The sequence below is a fragment of the Camelus bactrianus genome, chromosome 18 (genome assembly GCF_048773025.1).
Source record: "Camelus bactrianus isolate YW-2024 breed Bactrian camel chromosome 18, ASM4877302v1, whole genome shotgun sequence".
In the NCBI taxonomy this organism is placed as follows: Eukaryota; Metazoa; Chordata; class Mammalia; order Artiodactyla; family Camelidae; genus Camelus; species Camelus bactrianus.
The window spans coordinates 14,666,532-14,693,815 of record NC_133556.1 but is presented as its reverse complement, the minus strand read 5'-3'; the positions used below and the strand labels follow the sequence as shown (position 1 = coordinate 14,693,815).

The following is a 27,284-nucleotide window of genomic DNA, read 5'->3' as shown; positions in this document are numbered from 1 at the left end:
ATATAAGTTTAAGGTATATAGAAGATGGTTTGATTTATTGTGAAATGATTATCACTGTAGTTCAGTTAATAGATACAATAAAAAGAAAAAAAGGAAAAAAATTTTCTCCTTGTGATGAGAACTCTTAGGACCTAGTCTCTTAACAGTTCTGCTATACATTGTGCAGCAGTGTCAGCTACAGTCATTGTGTTGTACGTTACACGCCTGGCACACACTTGTAACTGGAAGTTTGCACTGTTTGATCACCTTCCTCCAATTTCCCTTCCCCCTACTCTCTGCCTCTGGTAACCCCAAGTCTGGTCTCTTTTTCTGAGTTTTTAAAAAAGTTCTACATATAAGTGAAATCATACAGTATTTGTCTTTCTCTGTCTGGCTTATTTCACTTAGCATAATGCCTTCAAGATCCATCCATGTGGTTGTAAATGGTACGATTTCCTTGTTTTTTAATGGCTGAATTATATTCCATTGTATATATATGCCACAACTTCTTTAGCCATTCATCCATCAATGGACACTGGCGTTATTTCCATGTCTTGGCTATTGTAAACAGCCAAAGGGGGTTGCAGATATCTTTTCAAGTTAGTATTTTCATTTCCTTTGGATATAGTCCCTGAGTGGAATTACTGCATCTCGTGGTAATTCTACTGTTAATATTTTTAGATTTTTCATACTTTTTTCCATAGTGGCTGTGCCAATTTACAATCTCACTAGCGCACAAGGGTTCGCCAGCATTTGTTATTACTGGTCTTTTTGATGATGGTCATTCTAAGAGGATAAGGTGATCTCATTCTGGTTTTGATTTGCATTTCCCTAATGATTAGTGACGTGAAGTATCTTTTCAAGTACCTGTTGACCTTTTATATATCTTATTTGGAGAAATATCTCTCCAAGTCTTTTGCCCATTTTTAAATTGGATTTTCTGCTTTTTTTGCGATTGGGTTGTATGATTTCTTTACATATTTTAGATATTAACCCAGCAATCTGTACTTTAAAGGCCCTCTGGTGCACATGCCAGTAGCTATGTATTTATTTTAACATGTAGTAGAAAAATACATGTTAACTAGCTTTCCAAACTCATGATTTCAATAGTAACATTATTTTTCTTTAAAATAACTGAGTATTATTAAAAGTTAGTTACTTGAGTGAGAAATATTAATAAGAGTACCGTTATGCACAGATATAGCAAATATGGTAGAGATATTTGGTAACAGTGAATTACGGGAAACACTGCTAAGCCAATCTCAGTTACTTTAAAATAGATAATGTTTTATGTGTTTTACTGTATATAAATTGTACCTTTAAAAAAGGACTGTGGGAGGAAGGGTATAGCTCAGTGGTAGAGTGTGTGCTTAGCACGCAGGGGGTCCTGGGTTCAATCCCCAGTATCTCCGTTTAAAAAAAAACCTAATTCCTTCTCTCCCTAAAAAACAAAACAATTTAAAAAAAAAAAAAAAGACCGTAAAAGAAGAGTGGACTCTAGTTTTAAATGTGCATGCTGAAGCATTTAGAGGGAGGTATATTGCACTCAGCCTCTTATTTTGAAATGCATCACAAAAACAAATTGAACTAATTAAAGGATAGATTTGCATGGAAGGTTGGATACATGACAAGGAAACGATAGCAAAACATTCACTGTAGAACCCAGGTGGTGTGGTACACCACTACACACTGGGCAAGTTCTTTTGACTTCTCTGTAGGTTTGGAAACTTACATGTTGGGGAAAAATGTATACAGATTGTCCCACACAGTGAGTGAATTAATTAATAAACAAAACCTCAAAGACTAGACAGAATTAGCTGAAATGCTTTCTTCACACTATCCTGGACACATTCCAAAGTGGGCATATTGCTTTTATAATAGAAAAAGTTTTTACAGAGAAAAAAGACACAAGAGTCCATTGATAAAATATGCATTTATTCCAAGAGCATAATGCCAAGAGGAAACTCCTAGGGACCATCTTGGGAGTGGGGGAAAACTGTTGCACCCCCATCAAAGGGGCCTCAGCACTTTTCTACATCCCAACCATGCAGGGATGTCTAGGGGCAGAACTCCTGGATGGGTTCTGGGCTGTGTGTCTGGGGTCAGTTCAACCTGCCCACCTGTTAGTGTTGGCCCAGGTCAGTGTGTCCTTTGTCCTGTCCCAAGGAGCCAGAGTATCAGGAGAGGTGGCAGAGGAAGTCATGCAGAGGCAGGGCTAAAAGCCCTGACAGCGAGATCCCCAAGGTGTCGGAAATACAGGCGGTTGCCATGGCAAATTCCCGGTGCTCATCTCTGGTCTGGGGAGGGTGGGGAGCAGGGGTGAGGCTTCAGCCCTAGACACACATGCCTCGGATTGAAGCAGAGAGGCCACCCACCCCCAGCCCTCGCCTGTCCAGTGCTGACCTCCAGGGCAATGTTGTGGAAGGTGTTCACGTAGGCTGCGCCCCCCAGGAGCCCTTCATACAGAATAATCAGGAAGACGAGGTAGATGCTCGGCAGGAAGTTCAGCCACACGTCTGCCAGCAGGAAGGCCAGGTTGACACACTGTGGGTGCAGGCGGAGGGGAGGACTGAGCTTGGGACCAGAGGAAGGGAGGTGCCATACCGTCCAGTGGTCCCGGTTCTGGGGGATGCTGATAAGGGAGAGGATGACAGGCCTGGATCAAACCCCAACACTCAGCTGGCCCACCAGACCCTGGGATCTGGGTAGGCCTTCTCCCCACCATGCCCTAGCATCCTAGACCTCGGAGGTCTTCTCCCTCTCCTCCCTTTGCTCATGTCACTCCCACTGCCTGGAATGCTCTCCACCTTCCCTCACTTGGGCTCTCCTAGCACCACCATTCACAGCTCAGCTTGGATCAGGGTCACTCTCCCTCCTGTGATCTCTTTCCTCCTCCCAAGGGCCCCTTGATTAGAGAGGTTTCCCCCTATTTTACCACACTGAAGCTATGGTGAGACCAGAGGTTCTCAACTGGGCGTGATTTTGCTGCCTAGGGGACACGTGGCAACGTCTGGAGATGTTCCTGGTTGTCACAATGGGGGAGGGAGGGTACTACCAGCATCTAGCAGGCAGGGGCCAGGGATGCTTCTCAGCGTCCCACAGTGCCCAGGACAGCCCCACAACAAAGAATGCCAGTAACGCCGAGGTTGAGAAACCATGGTTTACATGTTCCCACGCCTTTAAGGAAGCCTCACTGACCCCACCCAAGGGTGTAGGTCCTTCCTCTGTGCCCCAATTCCTTCAGGGGATCCCACTGTCCCAGTCCTGAGCACACAAAGTTGCCCCGCAGCATGCAGGTCACCACAGCGGTCCATGTGTTTAATGTACAGACAGAGTACCTGTGGATCTGTTACCTACATAGGCCCCACCCTCAGCGGTTCTAATTCATTAAGTCTCAGGTGGGCTCAGAGATCTGCACTGAAAAGAACACACCCTGGTAATACTAATGAGACCCTAGAAACACTGCAGATGCTTTCAGCATTGGGACAAACAATTTCTACAACGGAATTAAATGATTATAAGCAGCTAATTCTATGAAGCAGCTTTGGTTAAAATCACAGCTAAAATCACAAGCCACACGTTTCAGGGTAGCTCCATCATCTAACACTTCATCTAATGAAGAACCCTGAGTGAAGAATTGTTGACACAGCAATTTGGCACTTCGGAGGCTGGCAGTACTGCTTAGATAAATAAGGAAGAAAGTTAGAGGGTATCTGTATGCTGTTGACATAACATTAAAGTATAATTTATACTAATTCTGTATTTTGTTATCATAGAATTGAGTTAAGATTACTTAAAAGGGCAAAGGACTTTCCCATAAGAGTTGAAGGTTTATTTTAATAGTTACCTTCAGAAGCTGTGAACATGTGACCTTGAAACATGAAGGCTGGCTATGTAAAACTCTTTTGTTAGGTTGTTGTAAGGAATGGTGTTTGTTCACGTAAAGCTTAATCACTCACGTGACTTTTGCCATCAATTTGCTCACCAGTCTTGAGATAAATAACCTGTTGACTACAACGTCACTGATTCTATTGCACTTAACCAACCAGAATATAAGAACTGGACGTTTTCTTATTGTTAGAAACATTATTTGAAAGCTTATCTCTCTGCATATGGCTTGGACAAAAAAATCATTAATATGTGCTTCTAACTGATTAAAATACAATATAAAATCCTGTTCTTTCATTTTTCTTCTTGTCTCTATTTCTTACAACCAGGCCCAATTTATAGATGAGGAAACTGAGGCTCAGATTAGTTCAGGGACCTGCCCTAAATCCCACAGCTACTGAGTACAGAAGCTGGGATTTGCACCCAGGTTTGCCTGGCTCCTGGGGTCACATATTTCACACAGATCCCTGCTGGCCTCCATTCTCCATGCTTAGAACATGACAGTTTGCAATAAATACTCCTTGCTGAAGGAGGGAAGCAACCCAACTGGGAGCCAAGGTGGACATGGAATGAGGGTCAGGGGCTCAGTACCTGCAGCAAGGCCAGGGCCCACGTGTGGTGGATGCGACAGCAACGGAGAGAGGAGCGGGAGGCAAAGACACCAGCCTGGTACAGCATCTGGTACCTTAGATGGGACAGGGAGTAGAAGGAAGCCCCTCCGGTGCCTACTCAACGGGGCAGCCCCTCCCAACCCCGGTCCTTATCCTTAAGGGACCCTCCCAGCCCACTGCTGGTCCTCCCACCCAACCTCACTCTTCTCACCAGCGGTACTGCTGAGCATGACTCAGGAATGTGTTCCGGAAGAAAAGGAGTTCAAACTGCAGCAAAGACCAGACAAGGGAGATGGACGGGGATGTGTGGGTCCCCACCTCCATCACTATTTCCACAACCTTCCAGGCAGCCCTCACTCACAAGTCCCTGATTGATGAAGTACTCAGCAAAGTAAACCAGCACCAAGGGGACGATGTACCACAGCAGGCCCTGGAAGAGTCAGAAGACATAAGTGGAAGGCTCGGAGACCAATACTGGCCACAGGGGACATGCCACAGCCACCATCCGTACCTTGAACACAGTCCACCTTTCCTGAAGGGAGAGGTGTGAGCTGGAGCCTGCAGGGGACCAGGGAGAGAAGGGCAGGTGAGGGTGGCACACTGACTCAGAAAAGGGGTGCTGCTGTGCAAGAATCAACCAGCCCACACATCAGTGTAGGTGCACATATGCCACTGGGTTTTAATGGTTAAACTGCCACTGGGGTGGGTATGGCTCAGTGGTAGAGCACCATGCACAAGATCCTGGGTTCAATCCCCAGTACCTCCATCATTATAAATAAATAAATCTAAAAAAACCCACACAAAAATTTTTCTAACGGTTAAATTGGTAAACCTCATGGTATTTTTGCTTTACCATGATTAAAAAAAAAATTAACCAGATGAGAATTCTTCACGGCTCTTGTACAGTTTGATGGCAGTACACACCCACCCCAGCCACACTGACCCCTTCTTTCTGTTTCTTGAACATCCAAGCTCATTCCCACCACTTAGCACTTAGCACCTCTGCCTGGAACCTGTTCACCCCAATAGCCACGGGCTGACTCTTTGTCATTCATATTTCGACCCAATGACACTGCTTCAAAAAGGCTTTTACTGACCACCTTCTCTAAGTGGAACCCCTCTTCTTCCCCCATTTGTCATAGTGCTTATCAACATGTGAAAACAATGTTTCTGATTCACTTATTTGTTTACAAATGTGCCTCGTTTCCTTATCTGAGTCACCCCCACCCAGCATCCCAGTGATTAGAATACTGAGCACAAAACATAAGTACTCAATGAGTATTTTTGGAATTGATGAATGTGATTGGCTCTTACTGTAACCAGCACACCCATCCACTTCCCCTCCTGACTGTCCACTGTAGAGAGGAAGACTAAAACCCAGAAAGAAAGAAAGTGGCCGCTTTCAGGGGCTCCTGTGTCCCTACCTGGCTTTGACTCTGCAGCTGCGCTGTTTATCAGGGGCTGCCGGGCTGCCGTATCTGCCTCTTCTTCCCCTCCGGGGTCCTGGAGCCCAGGGGATGTGAGTAATAAGAAATAGCTAGGAGGGAGCAGAATGAAGATAAGACTGAAGGGCTTCTGTCAGGCTGCAAAGGTCCCTCCCTCCCAGGGCAGCTCCCCCTCATCTGTACTCTCCTCCAAGACACCCCATCCTGGGCTGGAGAGCTCCAACTGGGAAAAAAATGCCTCTTCCTCTGGAGCTGAAATTTATCTCCTTGTTGTTTCTAACCCCTGGGGCCTCCTTCTGAGTCCTGGCTCATGCCAAGCGAGTCAGCCCTGTTTTCTTGTCATTATTATTCTAATAATCACTTTAGCTACCATCTATTATGTGTTCATTCTGTGTGAGGCCAGAACTTCCCAAGTTCAGTCACTTATGTTTTGCCTTCATGGTATTTGCCATATCCACATTCTTCTTGGACATAATATTTTTTACTTAATATTTTCCTTTCAATTGGTTCACTTTTTCTACATGGCCTTGTCTTAAGCAGTAATCTGTGAAATCATGGATTTGAATGATTAATTAAAAAATTTCCCTAATATACATGAAAATACACACAAAACTAACAAAGTCCACCATCATCCCCCTTATATCACCTTGGGAATCACACTGTATTGAATGCTTCACACATCACACATATGCTGCCACATAGGGAAGCAAGGCGAGCTACCACCATTTGAATATGGGAAAACAGGATCAGAGAGGTAAAGCAACTTGTCCCATATGACACAGCAAATCAGTAGCAGCTCCGGAACTCAAACCCAGGCCTGTAAGAGTCCAGAACCCACAACCCCTCCTAACATGGCTATAGTTATCCAAAGACTGGGATCACGATTAAGTTCTCTCTCCTTGGATCCCTCTTCCTCCCAGCCCAGGGGCACTTACCTGGCCAGCAGCAGGGCGGGGATACCCAGCATGGACAGCAGGGTGTGCTGGGGGGAGAGGCCAGCCTGAGTGAGGCCCAGGTAGGACAGCGCCCCCAGGAGCCCTGCTCCCCCAGTACCTGAGGACCACCAGGAGATCACAGCCCTGAGAAGGAGAACATGGGTGCACTAAGATGGACCAAAGCCAGCAGTGGGACACCCTCCCCTCACTCCCTGTTGTGCCTACTAACCTGGGGTAGAAGGCGGTGAGTGAGAGGAAGGTGACCTCTCCCAGACCTGAAGAGATGCTAGCCAGGACCACACCTGGAGGACGACAAGCACAACAGTGGCCATCCCTAGCCTTCCCCCAACAGTCCCGATCCCCTAACGTAGCTGGCCACACGGCCTCCTCTGCCTCCGCACAGATGGGCTAAAAACAGATCCCTTGGACAGGCTGTGCTCCAGAACTAAAGTAGAAACAACCCCCTCCTCTGAATGAACTCTTGTAGGGAATGGTACCCTCATCCACCCAGTTATCAAACCAGGAGCAAGAATTCATCCTTGATGCCTCGGCCTCCATCAGAGTCTTGGTGACTTTGCTCATCTCAGTCTCCATCTAATCCATCCATTTCCTCCCATCTCCCCCTTCCACTTACCGCTCAAAACTGACCTCATCTCCTGTCTCCCATTGTGACTGTCCTAGCAGGCTTCTGAGGGTTACAAAATAACCCTTCTCCTCTGGGAAGTTGGGGAGACTACCCCCACAAATGTTCTGGTGCAGTTCCTCTGGCCCCCTCAACTGACACGAAACCTCACACTCACCACACAGGCTGGTCCCCACTGAGTGAGAAAAGGCAACCAGGATGAAGCTTCCAGCAGCACAAATTCCACTGGTGAGAACCCGGGGGCTGAAGGGAGTTATTGCCGGGGAAGGAGGGGAAGGTCAGCTTCCATTCTCAGCCCCCCAGTCCTCCAGCCACACTCCTTTGCCCTCCCAGCCTCCCTACTCCCAGATCTCACCCACAATTCCTCCCACCCCCTGACCCAGACCTGTAGGGCAGCAGATGAAGGCCAAGAGGAGCCAGCAATTTGATGATGAGGGTGGGAAGGATGTCCGCCAGGAGCACCGCCTGGAAGTAGAGAACAGAGTGAGACCCCAGACTGTCCCAGGGCCAACCCTCCCAACCAAGTGGCCAGCCAATTAGACCTGCTACAAACACAGGCTCTGAAGTCACACAGATCTGGGTTCCAGTCCCAGGTCTGCCACTCCTTAGCTGTCAAGGTACTCACATTCCCTAAGCTTCAATTTCCTTATTTGGAAAACGGGGATGATTATAGAGCCTAACTCACAGTACTGTCATATGGATTAAGTAAGTTAATACATGCTGCACACAGAAAGGGCTCAATAAATGGCAGTCTTTAATTATTAGAATAATGACACTACCCTCTGGGTGCTGAGGAGGTACAAGTCGGGTAGGACCCCACTTGTAAGGGTAAGAGGGGACCAGATGGGTACTCACAGCTGTGGAAACAGAGTTACAGTCAAATCGAGATGAGCTATTGTGGGGGGTGAGCGTTGGATCTGGGTCCACCTGATGGGAGAGAAGAAAGTCTTTCACCCAGAGAGGCAGGAGGGTAGACATTCCCAGCTCTGCCTTAACTTGAAGGATGGCCTCGGGTTAGCACTGGCCTCTTGGGACCTCAGTTTCTCTATGTGAACAAAGGGGAGGGAGAAGTTTGCATAGAAGTCTCAAACTAATGGTCCACACACCAAAGATGGCCCCATAAATGGACTTTATTTGGGTAACACACTCAGGAACGTTCATTGAAAAAATCTGAGTTTCCAGAAAAATCTAATCTTGGACCAAATTCACTACCGGACCTGCAACGTGGCAGTTGCTGCCCTTGGGCCTGCATTCTCCAATAAGAGGTTCTCAACTAGAGGTGATTATACCCTCCAGGGAATATCTGGCAATGTCTGGAGACTCTTAGTGTCACAACTCGGTGTTGGGGGGGGTGGATATGTTATTGGCATCTAGTGAGTAGAGGTCAGGGATGCTGCTAAATATCCTACAATGAACAGGAAAGTCCCACAACAAAAGAATTTATCCAGTTCAAAATGTCAACAGTGCTAGGGTTAAAAAACCTTGCCTTAGAACATAGTCCCACCCAGCCAACATGAGTTTATACACTTGGTACCAGTTGATACTTAAAGACCCTTTCTGCTCTGAGTGCTGGGAGACTGGGAACTGTAGCCCTCTTGCCCCACCCCTTGGACACCCCATTCCGTGAGTTTCTCAAGTGGGTCTCTGCCCCAGGGTGAATCCCTCATCTTCCTATAGGGACTAAACATAGTAGCGGTGGTGGGGAGGGTCACTTACGTGGCTCTGGTTTCTAGGTGCCCTCTGGTGACTAAGGATGTCATGGGCAGCGCTGAGCATCACCACATAAGAGAAGTTGTTGCAGAGGCCAAGGAGCCTGGAGTGAGTAGGACAGATTTCCCCCCACCCAGTTTTATTGAGATATAATTGACATAAAAGAATAGATCATGACCTCCTTTCAGCACTACAATCTATCCACAGTCCTAGCACCAAACCTCCTACTTTCCTGTGCCTCTTTTTTTCTCTGTCACCAGACCCCATCTCCATTCAGTGCTAGGGTTAGAAATACAGGGTTTGGGATGACAGACTTGGGTTCACATCTAATTTCTGAGACCTCTCCCGGGAAAAGAAGGAAGTCATTCTTGATGACCGTCTCCTCTGAGCTCCCACCATGATTCAGTTCCTGGGACATTTCTTATCCACTGATCCACTGTCTCTGATTGTGGTACAGTAGAAAGACCTTGGGGGCTTGAAACCCAAAGGGCTATGTTCAGGTCCTAAGTCTGCCACTTCCTACTTGAGTGGCCTCAGTCTACTCACGTGTAAAATGGGAATATAAATTTCTCTCCTGACTACCTCATAGAGTGCTGTAGGGATCAAAACAAGATAATACCCCTTATGATCCATGAAGGACCTTGTTCACTTACTCTCATCTCCCAGAGCTGCCCTCAGTGATGAGAAGGGAACTGGGCCCAGCACCAGGATTTCATGTGTCCTCTTCACAAGTCTATGAAGTAGTACTGCTGCTCTTCCCATTTTACTGCTGAGAAACTGAGGCTCAGACAGGGAGCCTCACTTCCAACCCAGTATGCTACCCAAGTCCTTGATGTTTTACGTTAGTGCTAGAAGTATTTCCCAAGGGTCAGTATTTGAATGATTTTAGGAGGTAGATGGATGACTTAAAAGGTAGTGATGCATTTATTTAAATGTGCATTGGGAAAATATTGGCTTTCCATCCGGAGTAGTGATTTAAAGTTTTCTTTTTAAAAATGTGTGTATTCAAAAATTTAAAGGCTGAGTTGGTGGGAGTAAAAACATGAAGTAACCCTACAGGTGAAATGAGAATCCAGCCAAAAGGTGAAGGTGGTAAGTGAACGAATGAAATTTGGGAATTTTACACGCAGCTTCAGGGCAGACCAAGTGGTTCTGTAAATATTTTGTGGATTCAGCTCCCTTTTCAAAGCTCAACTCTTCCCTCCTTCCTCTTGTCGCTTCCCTCTTCCCACCCCACTTTTACTTCTGCTGAATTCTTCAAGCCACTCACCAGAAGCCCACCGCGTTCTTCCAATGGGCGTCCTGCCGGTCCAGCAGAGGGGGCCGAGGTGCCGGGTCGGTGTCCTCCCCTGGAAGGGAGAGAAGAGGGCATGACCCCCACCCCACTCTCAGGTGCGCAGTGGCCCTATAGGTGTTCTCCCGGAGCCGACCAGCTCCCGAGCCTGTCAGGTGGGATGCGGGGACATCAGTAGTCAATCCCGTGAGGGTGGGTCGGAATACTCACCCTCCGAATCCGAAAGGCGCCGCCGCGAGCCCGCACAGCCTCCCATGGCAGCAAGTTTAGATCTCCCGAGGGATCCAAAGTCAGTGAGAGTTCCGAGTTGGCTCCGATGGGGCTGATGAGGGTCTGCGACAGGTGAGAAGGATCAACGCCCCATTGCCAGTCCTAGCTCCGGCTTCTCCGCTGCACTCGCTCACGCCAAGCCACCACCACCCTAACCCGGGGCTCCATCTCGCGCCCTCTCAAGTCCCAACAAGCCCCACCCGTCGGACTCTGCCCCCGCTCCCTCTAGAGCAGGGGGCCCTGCAGCCTGTACCTTTAAGAGCAGCTCACCATTCCGTACACTGGGATGGCGAGTCACGTGACTGTACCGGTGGGTCCCTCATCACGTGTTAGGAAGGTTCTCACCACTTCCGGGTCTTCGCTCTGTTTTCCCTTTAGGCCTTCCCAGCTTCGGAGCGTGGGATAGGGAGAGGCCGGGAGAACCCTGAAACCCCTGGATTAAAACTGGGGTGGGTGGGATCAGCAAAAAGTGCCATGACGTTAGTTAGCGGCGCCCAAGGCCGAGACCGTATTGTGCCAGCACTAATCATGGCTGTGAGAGTCTTTAGCTCCTCTTGCAACTTACGATTGCCAGAAACAAATATGGCCACCTGGTTGCTCTTTTCAGACCGGACTCTTTCTTGACTGGGAACAAAGACGGCCAGCTTGAGGTCGTTCTTATTTCCATCTGTTGCCTTTAGATTGTTTTAGAAACTGAAAATAAAGATAACACCCATCTAAAAAGATTTCATCACAACATTGTAAAATTATTATAAATCAGTAACAAATGTTAAAAAATTGTAAAATTATTATAAATCAATAAAAATTGTTTAAAAAATAAATAAAATAAAAAGATTTCATCAATTACCTATTGGCACTATCTGAGGTGGTTAGGAGATCCCCTTTCCCAAATTATCTTAGAACCAAAGTAGTCCAATCCTGGTTTTACAGGTGGGAAAACAGTAACAAGAAGATACTGATGATCATACAACGTTAGCCCTAAAGGTGACCTTAGAGACCCTTTCAGCATTAAGAAATACAGCACCAGAGGCTGGGTTGCTGGCTGAGCTGGCTGCTGCAGGATTCCTGCCTGCATCAAGGATGCTTAGACCAGGTGATTCTAAAAGCCCAGGATTCTGATTCTGTGTTCTCATCTAGTTCCTCTAATTGGACACTTGGAAAGTGGGGCTCAGGGAGGGGACCAGAAGAGGAGGTGTAGATCAAGGTCACTTCACATAGTCCCAAATAAGGAACAGTTATTCTCTTACCTTTCTCTACGTGGTAAAGCAGCATCCTGAATTTTCTTCATCACGTTCTTCGCCTGCTAATCTCTCCTGTGGGCTTCCATCAGTTGGTGCCCACCTCTCCCAGGTCCTTCTCACCACCAGTCCCTCAGACTGCTGTTTGAAATGTGCCCCCCTTTTGTCTGTTTCCAGGGTCACTCAACCAATGAAAAATGGGATCCTATTACCCATGCAGGGCTCTAGAAATTCAACAACATGTCATACATGGCCTCCACCTTCAAGGAACTCAAGGAAGGTGGGAGGTAGACATGAATAACCACAATACAAAGCTTAGCCAAGTTTTGTTTCACAAGAATGACTACAGATGAGGGAATGCACATTGGAACCACCAATCCAGCCCCTTCTTCCTCTTGGGGAAGCATTAATGACCCTGAAACGAGAAGCCAGAGCTCTTACCAGCCCCCTCCTCACTCCTACTCCTTGTCACCAGGAAAAACAGGAACCACAAACCCCAGCTTCCTCTCACAGAGAGGCTGTGGCTTTAGGGGGAGACGGAAATGGCTGAGGTGTAAATATAAGACCTGAGTCACTTGAGCTGCAGTTCCCACATGCTCCTCCCCCCTCCCCAATTCTGAGGTCTCCTGCTCCCACTTTTTTCTTTCAGTCCTGCTCCCTTGTCCTTTAGCTCCAAATATGCACCTGAGCCCCCTATGTGACATACACTCATTTTCCAGCCTGGCTGGAAGCAGCTGTGGGCATTGCAGAAGGTGGGCAGGGCTTGGGGTGGGGATGTGTCAAGGAGAGTCAGGGGAAGAGGAAGTGTCTTGGGTCCTGGGGAAGACTGACTTGTCTTGGTGGGTGGGGACGGTCATTGTCAGTTTTCTGGACACACAGACAGAGCAAGACAGGATGGAGTTCCTCCGACTACATCTCCCTGGGCTGCATCAGGCCTTGAGGGGGGCACTGGTGAGCGGGGCAAATGAATGCCAAAGACTTCCACCCTGCTCCCTGGGGTCCCACCTTCCTCTCTTTCTTTGAGCCTCTCCTCAGATTCAAGATTCCTTCACCAGGATTGGGCAGTCTCCTAGCCCAGTCTTCTCTGGATTCCAATTCCCCCATCACCACAGGCACACCCACATAACCCGAATCTAGGCCCTTTCCTACTCCTGCAGAATGCGTCCTCCTTCTTCTCCTAGATCCTAGAACCCTTCCTCCTTATTCTGAGTTCCTCTGACCCAGGGCCCCCAGGGAGAAGGCCGGGCCTCCCCTTAATGCCTTTAATCCCTTCCCCCTTTTCTTCTAGGATTCTTTAAGCACCTTTGTCTCCTACCTTATAGGAGATGAAGTCCCCACTGCAGAAAGGAGGGAGGCATGGGCAGCTGAGGAACTGGGGGAAGTAGCTGCAGAAAAGTCAGGGAGGACAGTGGAAGAGGAAGCCCAGAAAGCCCTGGAGGGCCTTGGAGGCAGCCAAAGCAAGGGGGTTGGAGGGCTGAGAGGGCCTGGAGAGGCTGGAAGGCGGCCGGAGGAAAGCTCAGCTGCAGAACAGACCTGGGGTGGGGGAGAAGGCAGCTCCCACGGGTCTCAAGCAGATAGGCAGGACACTGGGGCCTGGGAAACAGCCAAGGCCACCAGCTGCCAGGATTCAAGTGTCCCCTTGGAGACCAGAAAGAAGTCTGAGGCAGGGTCTGAGTCTGGTGGAGACAGGAGGAGCCAAGCCCAGGAGAGTCGGGAGCTTGATGAGCAGGAAGTGAACAGAGAAGAGACACTGAGAACCTGGGAACAGGAGGAGGAGGAGGAAGAGTTCAGGGCAACAGAGCCAGGGGTAGCTGGAGGGGAGGAGTCAGAGTGGACCTGGCAAAAGGAGCCTGAGGGGAAGGCCAGTGCTGATGGACTAAAGGTAGCAAGGGACAGCCAGGAGACAGAGCAGGTGGTCAAGGAGGCAGCTACAAAGGAGACCCAGGGGCCTGGGGCCAAAGGGGCTGGGAGGGAGGAAGAGGAGGTGGTAGTGGTAAGGCATGGCCAAAGCACAAGGGCACAGAGGACACAGGGGACACAGGAGCCAGAGGCAGAATCTGAGCATGGGGAACCCTCAGGCAAAGAGGAGGCCGGGACAAGCTCAGGCATGGAGGAGGCTGCCCTCCCAGGAGTCAAGGAAACAGAATATGGGACAGTCCCAGGAGAAAGGATCCCAGAGGATACTGGGAGAGTCTGGGCCCTAGAGGAGACCTCCAAAGGAGATCAGGCGGAGGTGGATGAGAATAAGGAGTTTGAGGTGAGCCTGTTCCCCAATCAGACCCAGGCCCTGGGAATTGAGGGAGTGGAAGAAGTGGCCAGGGACCAGGCAGAAGGGAGGACGGCTGAGGAAAACCATGGGTCAGAGGAGGAGGTAGGGGAGGGCTTGGAGGGCCAGGCAGATTGGGCTGAGGAAGAAGCCATGGGGAGGCAAGACTCAGAGATCAGGGCGGCTCAAGCCAGTCTCGAGGAGGTGGTGCAGGCAGAGGAGGCCGGGGAGCAGGAGAGTTTCTGGGCCGCCGAGGCTGGGCTGCCCCAGGGCAAAGTGGCAGACCGGCCTGAACATGACGCTGACTTGGAGGCAACCCCAGAGGCCAGGGCCGAGAAAGTGTTCAGCAAGGAGAGGGGTGAGGAAGAGGCCCAGACAGGTGGGGAAGCATTGGAGGTGGAATGTTGTGGTCTTGAGCACAAAGTCACTGAAGGCAAAGAACCTGAGCTGATGGAAGCCCCCAAGGCCCCAACAGAGCAACCTGAAGAAGGGCAAGCGGGTAAGGAAGTGTTCTGGAGCGTTCCAGTCCTGAGCGAAGAGGAGACAGAGAGGAGCCTGGAGGAATATCCCAGGAACATGGGGTATGAAAAGCCTAATAGCTCTGTGGCTGAAGCCTGGGAACACAGGAGAAGAAGGGGCGTGGAGGGAGGAAGTACCCAGGAGGAAAAAGCAGATGCTGAAGTGGGGAAGGAGGAGGCTACAGGAGGCCAGGCAGTGGTGGCTGAGGCTGAAGGAGGCCGAGAGCCTGCACAACCAGAGATCCCAGAGGCAAATGGGGAGTGGATCAAAGCAAAGGAAGCGGGACGTGGAGCAGAGGAGGAGGAGGCCCCTGGCACTGAGAACCAGGAGCTGAGTGGAGGGCATAGGGCAGAAGCAGGGACTGGCCAGTCACTGGGAGAGTCAGATGCCAGAGAAACCAAGGAGGAGGAGGTGGAGGCCACTGTGCCCTGCGGGGCAGACAGAACATCCAGGAGAGGCTGGAGGCCGGAGGCGGAGGCTCTGAGTCTCCACGATGGCGATGGCGAGGACATGCAGGCAAATTCTTTGGCTGCCGAGATTGTGGAAGATAAGGCAGCTCTGGATGGAAGGGCTGCTGGGGAAGGGCCTGAAAGAGAGGCAGGGGAAGCATTCAAGACAGGCTGGGATTCAGAAGGGAGAGAGGAAGCTGGTGGAGGTGAGGAGATGGCGGAGGCTGCAGAGGAAGGGAATAGAGGTGGGCAGGAGTCTGGCCTGGAGGGCTTAGCAGAGGCTTTTGAGGCCATGGAGGGTGAGCCGGGGGGAGAGCAGGCAGAGGTTAGGGATTCTGCAGTGGCGGAAGGAAGCTGTGGGATGGATGGCTTTACCTCTGGCTCCCAGGCAGTAGGGGCAGAGGGCCTCCCAGGAGAGCAGACAGTGTTGGAAAAAGAGTCTGAGGGATGGGAGGCAGGGGAGCAGGGGCAAGACAGTGAGGGGCAACGTGGGGACCAGCACCCTGAGGGACAGGCCCAAAGGCCCCTTGATGTGGAGGATGACGAGGTGGCTGAAGACCAAAAGGCGGAGGCTGAGGACATTGATCCACGAGGCCTGGAGGATGTCCAAGGCCAGGAAGACCAGTCAACAAAGCAGGACCCTGCAGAGGCCAAGCCTGGACCACACGGGGAGGCCTCAGGGAGAGTCGGAGAGGATGTTCACAGCAGCTGGAGTGAGGTGAGGGCTCCAGGTAGGATTCAGGCCCGGACAGAGCAGAATCTCGAAACCGGCCCCACAGTACCCTGTGCCCTCTTCCCTGTAGGCCCTGCTGCCTGGGTCTCGCCTAGATGTCTCTGTCCCGAGGAGCCGTGTACTCCTCTCCCGCAGCTCCTCACAGCGCCGCTCCAGGCCTTCTTTGCGACGGACCCCCGGCCCTGAGCAGCTAGAGGAGCCTCCCAGCCCTCCATCCAAGGAAGAGCTGTCAGCCCCTGAGCAGAGACTTCTCCAGCCAGAGGGCCTCCAAGAGCCTAGCCCCCCAAGGCCTGAAGGGACCCCATTGCCAGCCAGGAGAATGCCTCTGGGACAAGGGTAAGCACAAGGTGGGGTGACTGGGTGGGAATGAGGACAAGGCTGGTAGCACCTGGAGACCAGCTCCCATGGCCTGTCTTCCACCTGCAGGTTTGGCCTCGCACACCCTGGCATGATGCAGGAACTGCGAACCAGGCTGAGCCAGCCAAAGCCCTAGTGACTGGGAGCCTGGCCCCAAGCGAGACTCGGAAGGTTGGGTTGAACCCTGCTCAGCCTGACTCCCTCTGCCACTTTGGATGCATCCTTTCCACCCTCTGGGCCTTAGTTTCTTGGTGTGTCATTCATGGAGCAGACAGAACCCAGTGTCTGCGAGAACCATGAACTTAAGGAGTTTGACCCTTCAGTGTGGCTGATGGACCACTGTCCCTCGGGATCCCCTCTCTCCAATGGCCTGTCTTGACTACCTCCTCAACCTGTCTCAGCTGCCTGGAGGACTGAGACGGGACAGAAACAATTCTCCCCACAGCCTTCCCTCTCTGACTGCCCCTACTCCCCCCCACCAATCCCTGCTCTCCAGTGCCACCCCCACCTCTGGGGTGGAAGGCAGCCTAGAGAAAAGGGTCAGTGGGGGCCTGTGGAGCTTCATTTGCAGTCAAAGGTTGATGGGAAGCAGAACCAGCTGCCCTGAGCTTCCAAAATGGGAGCTCAGCCTCAGAAGTCTGCTGGTTACTATGGAAACCAGCAGCTGAACAAGCCAGAGTGGAGGAAGATGGGCTAGGAACCCCAAAAATGTAGGAGCAGAGAGGAGTCCAGGGTGGCAGGAAGCTGCAGACTCCTTTTGGGTGTCAGGCACCCCTTCTCTGAAAAGAAGTGGAGGCAGAGAGAGGATGGGAGTGCTTTATTAGGCACCCAGCATGGTGGCCTAGTCTGAGGATGACTAGCAAGCCCTGGAAACAATAAATAAACCATCATTTCCCTAAACAATAAATAAATATCCAAGAAATAAATATCTGGTGAGAACTCGAGGGGCCTTAAGTTATTGGGTAGGGTCTGGGGTGGGAGATCAGTGGAGTCCTGCCTTGCCTCAGACAAATGAGCTGGAGGCTGTCCCGTGGCCCCAGACTGGGCCTCAAGTCCTGATGTGTGCAGGGAAAGGACTGAGATGTCACTCCATCAGGGATGGGAGCTAGGTGTTGGAAACCCCAAGGCCTGGGCTGGGTTCCCAGCCTTGGAAAGCAGCAGCAAGTCCCACACGGCCCGAGACAAGACAAGTTCCAAGGAGTGTAGCAACTGGTAGGTGTAGAGGAGCTGGGGCCAGGATACCTGGGCTGACACCTGTGAGGGGCCACCCACAGCCCCTGGGAGCAGCCCCTTCTCCTCCTCCATCGCCTCCTCCTCCGGGAGGTCGACTCCTGAAGCCAGCACCTGTGAGGAGAGAGAGGCCCATGAGTCAGAGAATGGCCTTGTTTTTTTTATGTGCCCAGGGGTATTAATGACATCAGAGATCACAAGGTCATGATTTCCCTGGACAACTCCTACTTCACATCTTTCATTATGTCATCGTTTCATGGGAACTGCCTGATTGTGTGTGTGTGTGTGTGTGTGTGTGTGTGTGTGTGTGTGTGTGTGTGTGTGTTTTCAAGAAAATGGAAGTCACAGAGCAAGATGGTGCTCATGGAGCTGGCTTTTACTCATCCAGGACTGCCCTGGGGACTTGGGGTTCCAGGAGTTCCTCTCTTAAGGGTCGTCTTAGGATCAGAAATGGGTCCCAGGGTGATATAGTTGATACAGTTAGTTTTTATGCTGCTTTCATTTTCTATTCTTCTTTTATTAGGGGTAAAATTACTGTTTCCTTTGAAATATTCAAGAAGATCTGGTGATGTCAGAGGATGGAGGAGAAGGGAACCTACTTGCTGTAGGGCCTACTAATGACAGATGCTGTCCTGGGTGCTTCAAACTGCTCTTTCATTTAAGACCAAGACCCCAAGAGAAGACAGAGATTCAGGGGGCAGAGCTTGTACCTGGTGCTAAACACACAGACAGACAGACAGACAGACACACACACACACACACGGGATCTCCCTCCAGACTTACCCTACCTCTGGGCAGGGGTTATTTCAAAAGGAAGCCAGTGAGTCTCAGTTTTGTGTGTTGGCCTCCAGGGGTCAAGGAGAGTGGGTGGGCACTCTACCTGGAAGCGGAGATGCTGCTGCAAATCCCGGAGATCCAGCCTTATGGCCCACAGGTGCATCCTCTCTGAGCTGGTCCAGACCCCCTGGCTCCCCAGTACTCCTAGCATGGCGTGGAAGGGGCGAAATGTCATGTAAAGAAAGCAGAGTCGTTCTGAGTCCTGTGGAAGGGGAGGGAAGGTATCAGGAAAGGCCCGCAGGCCAAGGATGACCCACTTCAAACCCAACCTCATCTCTTTTTGGGTCCCATTCTCAGCCCAACTCCAGTCCCCATTCCATCTCCATTCTAGTTTCATCCTTAACCCCATCTCCATCCCCACTCTCTTCCTGTGCTCATCATTCCCATCTCCACTGTCTCTGATCTCTATCCTATCTCCTTTTCCAACCTCATTTCAGTCCTGTGCCCAAACTCATCTCCACCCAAAACCCCATCTCCATCCTCCTATCTCTCTCTATCCAGAACCCCATTCCATTCTCTTCTCTATTACCCCATCCCATTTCCATATCCTCACTTGTTTTCTTCCTGTCTCCAATTCCTTTCCCACCCTTATTCCCATTCCTAATCCAGATTCCATCCCTCTTCCATGTGTCCAGCCTCACTGTCACCATCTCTCCATCCCATCTCCAACTCCATCCCAACCCCACCCCATCTCCATCCTCACCAGCAATCCCCATCCATTCTCTCTCCCCCATTTCATTTTTACTCTCATCCCCAACCTCTTCCCACACCTAACCTCTCTCTTCATTCTCATTCCTTTTAAAATTCTTTTTTGTTTTTTGGGAAGAGGGTGGAAGTAATTAGATTTATTTATTTAAAAAATGTTTTTTACCCATTCTCACTCCCAATGCCAACTCCATCCCTCCTCTATACTAATCTCTATCCCCAATCCCCTTCTGTTCCCACCTCTTTCCTTGCCCAGCTTCACTCTTACCCTCTTCTTAACTCCATTCCTTATTTCAGTCTCATCTTTATATTCAATGACATACCCAGACTCCTTCAGATTATATCCCTCAGTTTATCCCCAAACCCGTTTTCAGTTCAATCCCCAACTTTATTCCATTCACCCAGCCCAGCCTTATTGCCAGTTTGCCTGTCCCACCCCACCCGTCCCCTACTCACAGAGAGGCCACGCCAGGCCTGGAAGGTCAGGGAAACGTTGGGGAGCTGCTCTCCCAGGGGCAGAAGGTCCAGGTTCACTCCTGGCAGGTGAGATTCAGCCTATGGGGCAAAGTCCGTTAGTGGGGGCCCGAGGGGACTGGAGATTTTCCCACCCCCAGAGCCAGTTGCATTAGGGGGACTCACAAAATGATGGGCTTGGACTCGAACCTCGGAGAGCAGCTTCCTGGCGAGATGTAGACTGACCTTGAACTCCCTCTGCAACTCCTGCAGGCTCAGGGGGGACCTCCCTGGGGGCCTTGGGAATCCCCAGACACCGGCTAGAGCCAGGAGCAAGGAGAGCAGCAAAAGGCTGAGCCCTGGAGAGATGGGGAGGGGATGCGCAAGATGAGGGGAGAACTTGAGAACTCGGGAGAAGGAAGAGAACGTGCCTTTTCTGAGCCTGTGCTACAGGCAGGCTCTGCGTATCATCACATTGACCCCTCAGAACCATTAACAATAGTATATGGAAGCCATTGAGAACATCATATGGCATCTCTGTACGAGAGGAGAGTGCCCCTTCCCCCTGGCAGACACAGCCTTCCACAGAGTGCTCTTCTTTGCAAGCAGATCTCAGGCTGCATCTTGATTCCCACTAACTGCCTTGGCCAAGTGTCTTTTTCAATGAACAAACTGCACAACAGTGTAAGGCAGCCTGGGTGCTGTTATTCTCCCCCTCTTGCAGATGGAGAAAGTGAGGCTCAGCGAGGTTGGCTTGCCCAAGGTCACATAGCCAGAGGGTGAGGGGACCAGGACTGAATTCCAGATCTGCCCAAATGTACAGCCTCTGTGCTCCCTGAAGGGAACTCAGAGGAGGCAAGCACCTCCCCTGGAGTGGGCACAGTGTGTTCTGCCAAGCATTCCTCCGGCTTAGCCAGGTGGCTCTGATGGCCTGAACCAGGTAACACTGAAAGCTCTGTCCCAGGAAGTCAGAAGGAGAGATTGGTCCAGGCTCCCCCATGGCAGGGGGGTTATTCTGCAGTGTGGGAGGAATGGAGGGGTGCCAGGAGAGAGAGGAAGGCCTGGAATGGGAGGCAGAATCTCTGTTTCTCATTTGGGCTCTTCCCTTGAGCAAGTCGTCTCTTATCTCTGTGCCTCAGGCTCCCATCTGTAAAATGGGGGAGTCAGACTGGCTGATTTCTGTAAGTGCTTCCTGCCCTGTGTTTCCTGGAAAGAAGGAAGAGGGGCCATGGGGGCTGGAGCTCTGGAAAGAGGGCAGTGTTCAGCAGTTTCTCCTTCAAGGAGAGGAAATCTAGCAATCACTGGAGTTACACAATTCCCTTCGAAACACAAACCAAAACTGGCCGCTAAGTTTAAGTCTATTCCTGCTCATCCTTCTCTCCATGCCCCTCTCCTATCCATTCTTTTCTTTTCTTTTTTTTTTTTTTTTGGCAGGGGGGAGGTAATTAGACTTATTTAGTTTTAGAGGAGGTACCAGGGGTTGAACCCAGGACCTCATGCATGCTAAGCATGCGTCCTACTACTTGAGCTATACCCTCCCCCACCTCCTATCCATTCTTGATCTCTAACCCCTGGGTTCTAGTCCTCTCAATAAAGACTAAGGGGAGCATCTGGGTGCTTCCACTACACTCATGGACCTCCAGGGGGTGGTGGGCCATGCTTGCAATGCTAGCATTCAGGCTCCCTGGCTTGGGAGCCACTGTGGCATCCCAGAGACTTAAAGCAGAGTAGGAGGTCTTCCTAGCTCTTTGGGTGGGCTCCCCCAGGCCCCGGTGGATAGTGCCCATCCAGAACTGAGCTGTGCCATTTCCTACTGACCCCTTGCTTCCTGCCTGAGCTCTGGAGCCCCCAGACCCTTCCCTTGACTTCTCCTTCCCCTTGGCAGCCAATGCTGGGTCCTTGGCCCTGGCCTTTGAAGGTTCTGTCCCCATCCTTCAGCCCTTGGCCCCTACTCTGATTCTACCAATCTGCTCCTTTGCTTATAGCTCTAGTTCCAGCCTCTGAGTCTTTCAGTCACCAGCTGTAGATTGGACCTCCTTCCAAGCTTCAAACTCCAGACCCTTGACCCAGTTGGGCTGCTGGCTCCTTGGTCCCAGCCTCCAGCTCATGCCAACTCCCCCTGCTGTTTTTCCTCCAGCTGACCCCAGTTATCAGCCAGGCTGAATGGCCCCTGCCATCCTCTCCAACTAAACTCTTCATTTATCTGCCTGGTCCAGGTCCTGGTCAAACTGCCTGCCCTGCTCTCCCCATTCATGCCACTCACAGCTTCCCATCCTCAGCCCAGCCCTTACCAAACCATCACACTACGACCCCTGTCCTCCTATTTATGCCAGGCAACCTGTCCCATCCTCTGCCCAGCCCTGGCCTAACTACTCCTCCTCTGCCCCAGCCCCTCTCCCCCAGGTATGCCTGCCTCAGTCCCATCCTCCTACAGTCAGCTGTATCCCATATTCTTAGTCTAGGCCAAGCAGTTGCCTCTCAGCCCTAGCCCCCATCCACACCAGTCAAACTCACCCCCCCACCACCACCCAGTCTCAACCAAACCCCCCACCCCTCTGTCCCCAGCCCTGGCCTCAAACTCACGCCAGCCAAGGTCTCCTGCCGTCTGACCCATGACGGGGCCCAGCCTCTTTGGCCAGCCATCTCCCGGGCAGGGGGAGTCTTATACTGGGGGCTGCGCCCAGTTTCACTTTCCGTCCTGCTTGTACTTTCAGCTTTGTATTCACTCAGTCTTCCCTCCTCACCACCCCTTGCTAAAATGGGGAAATGTAATTTCCCTTCCCAGAGTGGGTGGGAGTTGCGGTGGGGGTGGCGGGAAGCTGGGGCTTCAGTCAATCCCAGCTCCCGACTCCCTCTGCCCTCCCAGGTCCAGCCCTCCCTTCACTTCCCCGCTCTTGGGTGAGCCACCCTGCTCTGCTTGCTGGTAGATCCCAGAGACTCAACCCCCCTTCTGTTTCTCTGCTTTGTCATGATCATCCCGGTGCCATCACCAGCCCACTGTCCTTCCAAAGATGGATGGCCAGGTAAGGGGATTGCCCATCAGAGGGGACTTGGGGTTTTGAGTCATCCTTACTCTCTTCTGGTTTACTAGATTGCTGAGGGAGGGAGTGCCAGGGAAGTTGGGGTCTAGTGTGTAGCTGGAAGGGGGCTTTGTGTGAGGTGGTGGGGGTCTCAGTCTGGGCAGAGTCAGGGTTCAGTCTATGGCCATGGTCAGGGCTGAGTGAGAACGGATTCACTCAGGGTCAAGTTTAGTCTTCCGCCAGAGTCAAATCTAGGATTAGAGCTCAGTCCAGATGTGGCACAGACCTCAGTCTGTGGCCAAGGTTCTGACTGAGCCTGTGACTCAGGTCAGGGCTCAGGCTTGGGCTGGGATAAGAGCTCAGTTGATGGCCAAGGTCAGGGCTCAGCCTGTGACCAGGCTGGGGTTCTGTGAGGTCAGGGTCAGAGTTTAGCCAGGTCCCAGAATAGTCCTGGTGTTTCTGCTCTGTAGACGGCTATCAGGGCTGGTTACAGATCTCCCTTCCAGCACAACCCCGCCCCCAGCCCCACCCTGGATTTCCCATCTTCAGGGAGAAGATGGGGGTTTCTTGGTCTTCCCCCAAGCCCACTGCTGCCACTTTCCTTTTAGGACCCGTGGGGTTTCCCTGCTGGGTCCCTGCTATGAGACAGAAACCAAGGGGCTTCCCCTTCCTATACCCTACCTCCTCAGCCGTGCCTGGGTAGGGCCATCAAGGACCAACGGCCAGGGAAGTACCAGCAGCAGCCGGGGAGCAATCTCAGAGGGCTGCTGGAGGAGAAGGAAAAGGAAGATACTCTGGCGACTGTCTAGCCTGGATCAGATTCCTTTGCAGTGCCCCTGGGTGGTAGCAGTCCATTTCCCCACCTCCTATACAACTGGAGCTCCCCACTGTGAGGTCTTATCCATCCTGAGACTGACAGTGAGGCTAGACAGAGGCCCTCGCTGGTTTTTCTCACATTCCTAAGTCCTGCCATTATCCTGGACGTGTGGCCACCCCACTCACCACCCACCCCTGACCACAGCCACTCCTGCCTCTTTGTCATCATCCAGAACTGCTGTACCTCTCAAACCTTGAACCTCATCTCACACTCTCTAACCACAACCTCCTGGCCCTCCCAACCTTCTCAGGGCTCCCTGAGACCTCCCGGCCCTTGCTGTTTCTCTGCCCTTCTCAGTGTGTCTGCAGCTGACTCCTCCAGCCTCACCCCTCACTCCTGCCCTCTTCCTGCTCCAGCAACTGAAGCTTCATGAACCACCTTATGCTTTCTTTGCACAAACTGATCTCTTTGCCTAGAAAACCTTCACTGCCTTCTCCAGAGTTCCCGCTCCTCAACCTTCTCTGTACCAATACCCTTTGGCACAGGCTTTCTTTCCTGAATGGCTCCCCTCTTCCTGCCATAAATCTTGTCTCCAATGGACGTTTCACATTTCTCTATCTTGCCCACTCTATCCTTGCGCATACCTCTCTAGCCATACTGGCCTCCCTGTTGCTCCTAGAACATGCTAGGCATGCTCTCTCCCCAGGGCCTTTGCGCTTGCTGTTTCTTCTGCCTAGAACACTCTTCTTCCAGATATCTGCAAAGCTCACTCTCTCCTTACTTCTCTGCTCAAATGTCACATTCACAAATGGGATCTTCACTGACCACCCTAAAAAAATGCAACCCTGCCCTTGGCACTCTCTATTCCTTTCCCTACATTATTTTTCTACGTTTTTAGATTTTGAACATTTTTGATTTTAGATATCTAACATTTTTAGATCTTGAACTTAGATCTCAAACATTTTCTCATTTATTTTTTTGTCTGTCTTCATGCTCTAGAATATGGGTTCCACGAGGATGGGAATTTTGGACTGTTCTATGCATGGATATACCCCCAGTACCTAACAATAGCAGGCTGTCAATAAATCATCTGTCTTCTGCCACATGTGCCTAATCCAGGTTCTACTCATGACTGGTGAGCAGTAAGTTGCCCGGTTGGAGGAACAGGTCTGGGACCAGCCTGAGCCCTACGGTCTCACGGCCAGCCTTCTCCCACTATGGCCAAGGCTCCAAGCCAGGTGCCAAGGGGTGTAAGGAGGCATCTGGGCTGCTGGACATGGCCCTGGGCTGATGATATTAGCAGATCCTTGGCAAAAAGCCAGAGGGCAGGTGAAGGAAGCACCAGCTTCTGTCTATATCCTTGGAGGATGGGCCTGGGCCGGCCTCTGCCCACCGGCCTCAGCCCACCTTTCCACAAGTAGATCTTGTCTGGTGGGCTGAGGCTTGGGCTGGGGCCAGTAGGAAATGGAAGGGATGTGGTGAGGAGTGAGAACTGCTGGAAAGGAAGACAAGAACCATGGGCCATAGACTCCAGTGTGCACCTTCTGGTGACCTCAGGTGAGTCAGTAGCCTGCTCTGGACCTCAGTTTCCTCATTGAAAAGTGGTAACAATTTTCAAATCCTGCCATTATTTTTACATATAGAAATGAAAACCTAGATGACTATATATAGAGCGAAAGGAACCAACCACCAATATTCTGAATCTTTTCCAAGCCCCATTATAGCTCTGACCCTGTGGGGCACTCCATGGGGTTGCGTGGGAATCCTGAGTTCAGGAAGCAGAAGTTAGAAGCTTCAGATGTGACATCAAGACGGAGTCAGGGAGGGGAAGTCTTGTTCAAGGTCACAGAGCAGATTAGTGACAGAATGAAGACTGGAACTCGAGTCCCTCGTTTTCAGCTCGGGCCAGTGAGGGGAATCCCTGGGCCCTATGATGTCAGCTTCAAAGCCTGGAACTAACCCCTTGGTGAAACCAAGATGGGCATCAGTGAAGGTGGGAAGGCTGGGGGGTGGGGGTGAAGCCAGGCTGGAGCCAGGGCCACACCTCTGAACCTCCCAAGCATAAGTGTTGAGATGCTGAGACTAGGTACAGCGCCCACCTGCTCCCAGGAGAGTGGAGGGGGATGAGGCTCAGAGTTCCAGCCCTGGTGACTGGACCTCCCTCCCTTTGTATGCACGCGCCCCACCCCGCACCACACCAGGGGCCTACCAGGATTTATTCTGCAGTATGCACTCATGGCAGCTGCAAGGTGGCTTGGGTGTTCCACCCCCTCCACCCACTTTGGGGGCCGCCCTTAAATGTGGTGTCTCTATGGAACTTCTGACCCTGGGAGGGCTGGAGGAGCCTGGCGAGGGGAAAAGGGCTTCTCTCCTTCAGTCCCACCTCTTTTTCCCTGTATGTGGGGCACTCTCAAGGCCACAGCGGGCATCTGGGAGGGCTGAGAGAAAGGGGGTCGAGGGGGGACCTTCCCATGGACAAGATGTTCATCGCTGGGTGTTCTATGTAAATGATGCACGAATGCAGGGGCAGGAAGACTAAGCTATGAAGGGTGTGAGGAGAAGGTGGGAAGGCAGGTCTGCTGAGTGCCAGGAAGGAAGAGCTCGAAGTCCAGGAGGCAGGGCTGCAGAGAAAAAACACCAGCCTGGGGGTGAAAAGTCCCGGTGCAAGTCCCGGCTCTGCTCTGCCCAAACACACGGAGCTTCAGTTTCCCCATCTGTAAAATGAGGCCCACAGTCCCAGCCCTGCCCACCTCTCAACCCAGACATGAAGGTAAAATCAGGAAGAATACAGGGCTTCTTGGGTCAGGGCCCCCCGGAGGAGTCAGATAGGCCTCCACTCCTTTCACAGCTGCAGCTCTTCCCAGGGTGACCTTGATAAAGGCATGAAACCTCCCTGTGCTTGGCTCGTCTATTGGGTGGAGATGCTACTCATATCAGCCAGATAGGACTGATGTGGGAATTACGCACATAAATGGTTGGCACTGCCACTGAGTAGCTGTGTGATCTTAGGCAAGTTATCTAACCTCTCTGTGCCTAAGTTCATCGTCTGTAACATGAGGAAAATAATCAAACTCATAAGACTGTTTAGAGGATTCAATGAGATCTTGTTTGTAAAGTGCTTAGAACAGGCCCTGGCATGTGGGAAGACTGTAGGTTTCAGTTAGTGGTAGTAGTATGAGGCCTGACCCACAGGATGCTCTCAAGAAATGTTAGTTGTCATTAGCAAATTCACAGGATGGCTGTCATCAATGGGCAAAGAAAGGCCAAAGGAGCATTGGAGCAAGAGGGTAAGGAAGGAACAGAAGAGGCTGCAATTAAAACTTAGGAAGTTCAGATAGGTAGGGGATACAGGTCGGGGGGACCTCAGGCAGAAGACACTTCATAACCCAGAGACATGTGTCAGAACAAAGTTTGGGCCAGAAGTAGAAATCTCAGGCAGCCAACCAATGGGGCTCTGGGTCACAGTGTGGACAGCCTCAGATCTAAGGACCAATGGTTTGTGACTCACTTCCCAGGCCGGATGAGGCTTCATCAAGTGTCCCTATGAAAAGGACTTGGAACAGAGACAGACACTGGACTGAGCCCCAGGACAGGCATCTTAGAGAGGCAGGCAGGCCCTGGGCTGACACCAGGTCCTCCCGCAGCCCTGAGCTCCGAGGCTGATGCCAGGCTCCACAGCAGTCCCAGGCCTCCACTGGGCAGCGCCCAGCGGGTCTCAACCACCTCTGACCACCACATCCCTTGCTTGTCCTGCACGTTGCTTGTGGAGCCCCCAGGTGAGTGGCCAGTTGACTCCTCAAGAATGGGACACCCTCACTGCTTATATTTTTTAAATTTTTGATTTGATTTGATTGATTGATTGGTTTTTAAAGTTTTTTTAATTTT

At 51.2% G+C, this 27,284-nt stretch overlaps 3 protein-coding genes across 5 annotated transcripts; 1 reads left to right on the top strand and 2 right to left on the bottom strand.

Moving 5' to 3' along the window:
• Window positions 1-1,893: 1,893 nt before the first annotated feature.
• CLN3 (CLN3 lysosomal/endosomal transmembrane protein, battenin) lies at window positions 1,894-12,295 on the bottom strand. 3 transcript variants are annotated; one of them, XM_010972528.3, is made up of 17 exons: window positions 12,023-12,295; window positions 11,029-11,468; window positions 10,716-10,838; window positions 10,482-10,560; window positions 9,218-9,314; window positions 8,357-8,428; window positions 7,887-7,966; window positions 7,659-7,744; window positions 7,088-7,160; window positions 6,859-7,002; window positions 5,903-6,015; window positions 4,990-5,036; window positions 4,840-4,908; window positions 4,690-4,745; window positions 4,459-4,552; window positions 2,383-2,523; window positions 1,894-2,276 (listed from the first exon to the last, which is right to left on the bottom strand). In XM_010972528.3, the coding sequence occupies exons 3-17, from the start codon at window positions 10,759-10,761 to the stop codon at window positions 2,157-2,159; spliced, it is 1,317 nt and encodes a 438-aa protein (XP_010970830.1). In that variant the 5' UTR covers window positions 10,762-10,838; window positions 11,029-11,468; window positions 12,023-12,295; the 3' UTR covers window positions 1,894-2,156. The 3 variants fall into 3 exon arrangements, with proteins under 3 accessions (XP_010970830.1, XP_045364269.1, XP_010970832.1); XM_045508313.2 differs by having other exon boundaries at window positions 11,046-11,468; XM_010972530.3 differs by lacking the exons at window positions 10,482-10,560; window positions 10,716-10,838; window positions 11,029-11,468; window positions 12,023-12,295 and adding an exon at window positions 9,865-9,977.
• Window positions 12,296-12,318: 23 nt separating this feature from the next.
• On the top strand, window positions 12,319-17,279 carry APOBR (apolipoprotein B receptor). The gene is made up of 4 exons (XM_010972527.3): window positions 12,319-12,964; window positions 13,302-15,965; window positions 16,051-16,316; window positions 16,407-17,279. Exons 1-4 carry the CDS (start codon window positions 12,692-12,694, stop codon window positions 16,471-16,473), a joined length of 3,270 nt encoding a protein of 1,089 aa, XP_010970829.2. The 5' UTR covers window positions 12,319-12,691; the 3' UTR covers window positions 16,474-17,279.
• Window positions 17,280-17,413: 134 nt separating this feature from the next.
• IL27 (interleukin 27) lies at window positions 17,414-22,331 on the bottom strand. Its single transcript, XM_010972567.2, has 5 exons — window positions 22,146-22,331; window positions 19,749-19,921; window positions 19,566-19,664; window positions 18,448-18,606; window positions 17,414-17,681 (listed from the first exon to the last, which is right to left on the bottom strand). Exons 1-5 carry the CDS (start codon window positions 22,174-22,176, stop codon window positions 17,430-17,432), a joined length of 714 nt encoding a protein of 237 aa, XP_010970869.1. The 5' UTR covers window positions 22,177-22,331; the 3' UTR covers window positions 17,414-17,429.
• Window positions 22,332-27,284: the final 4,953 nt, after the last annotated feature.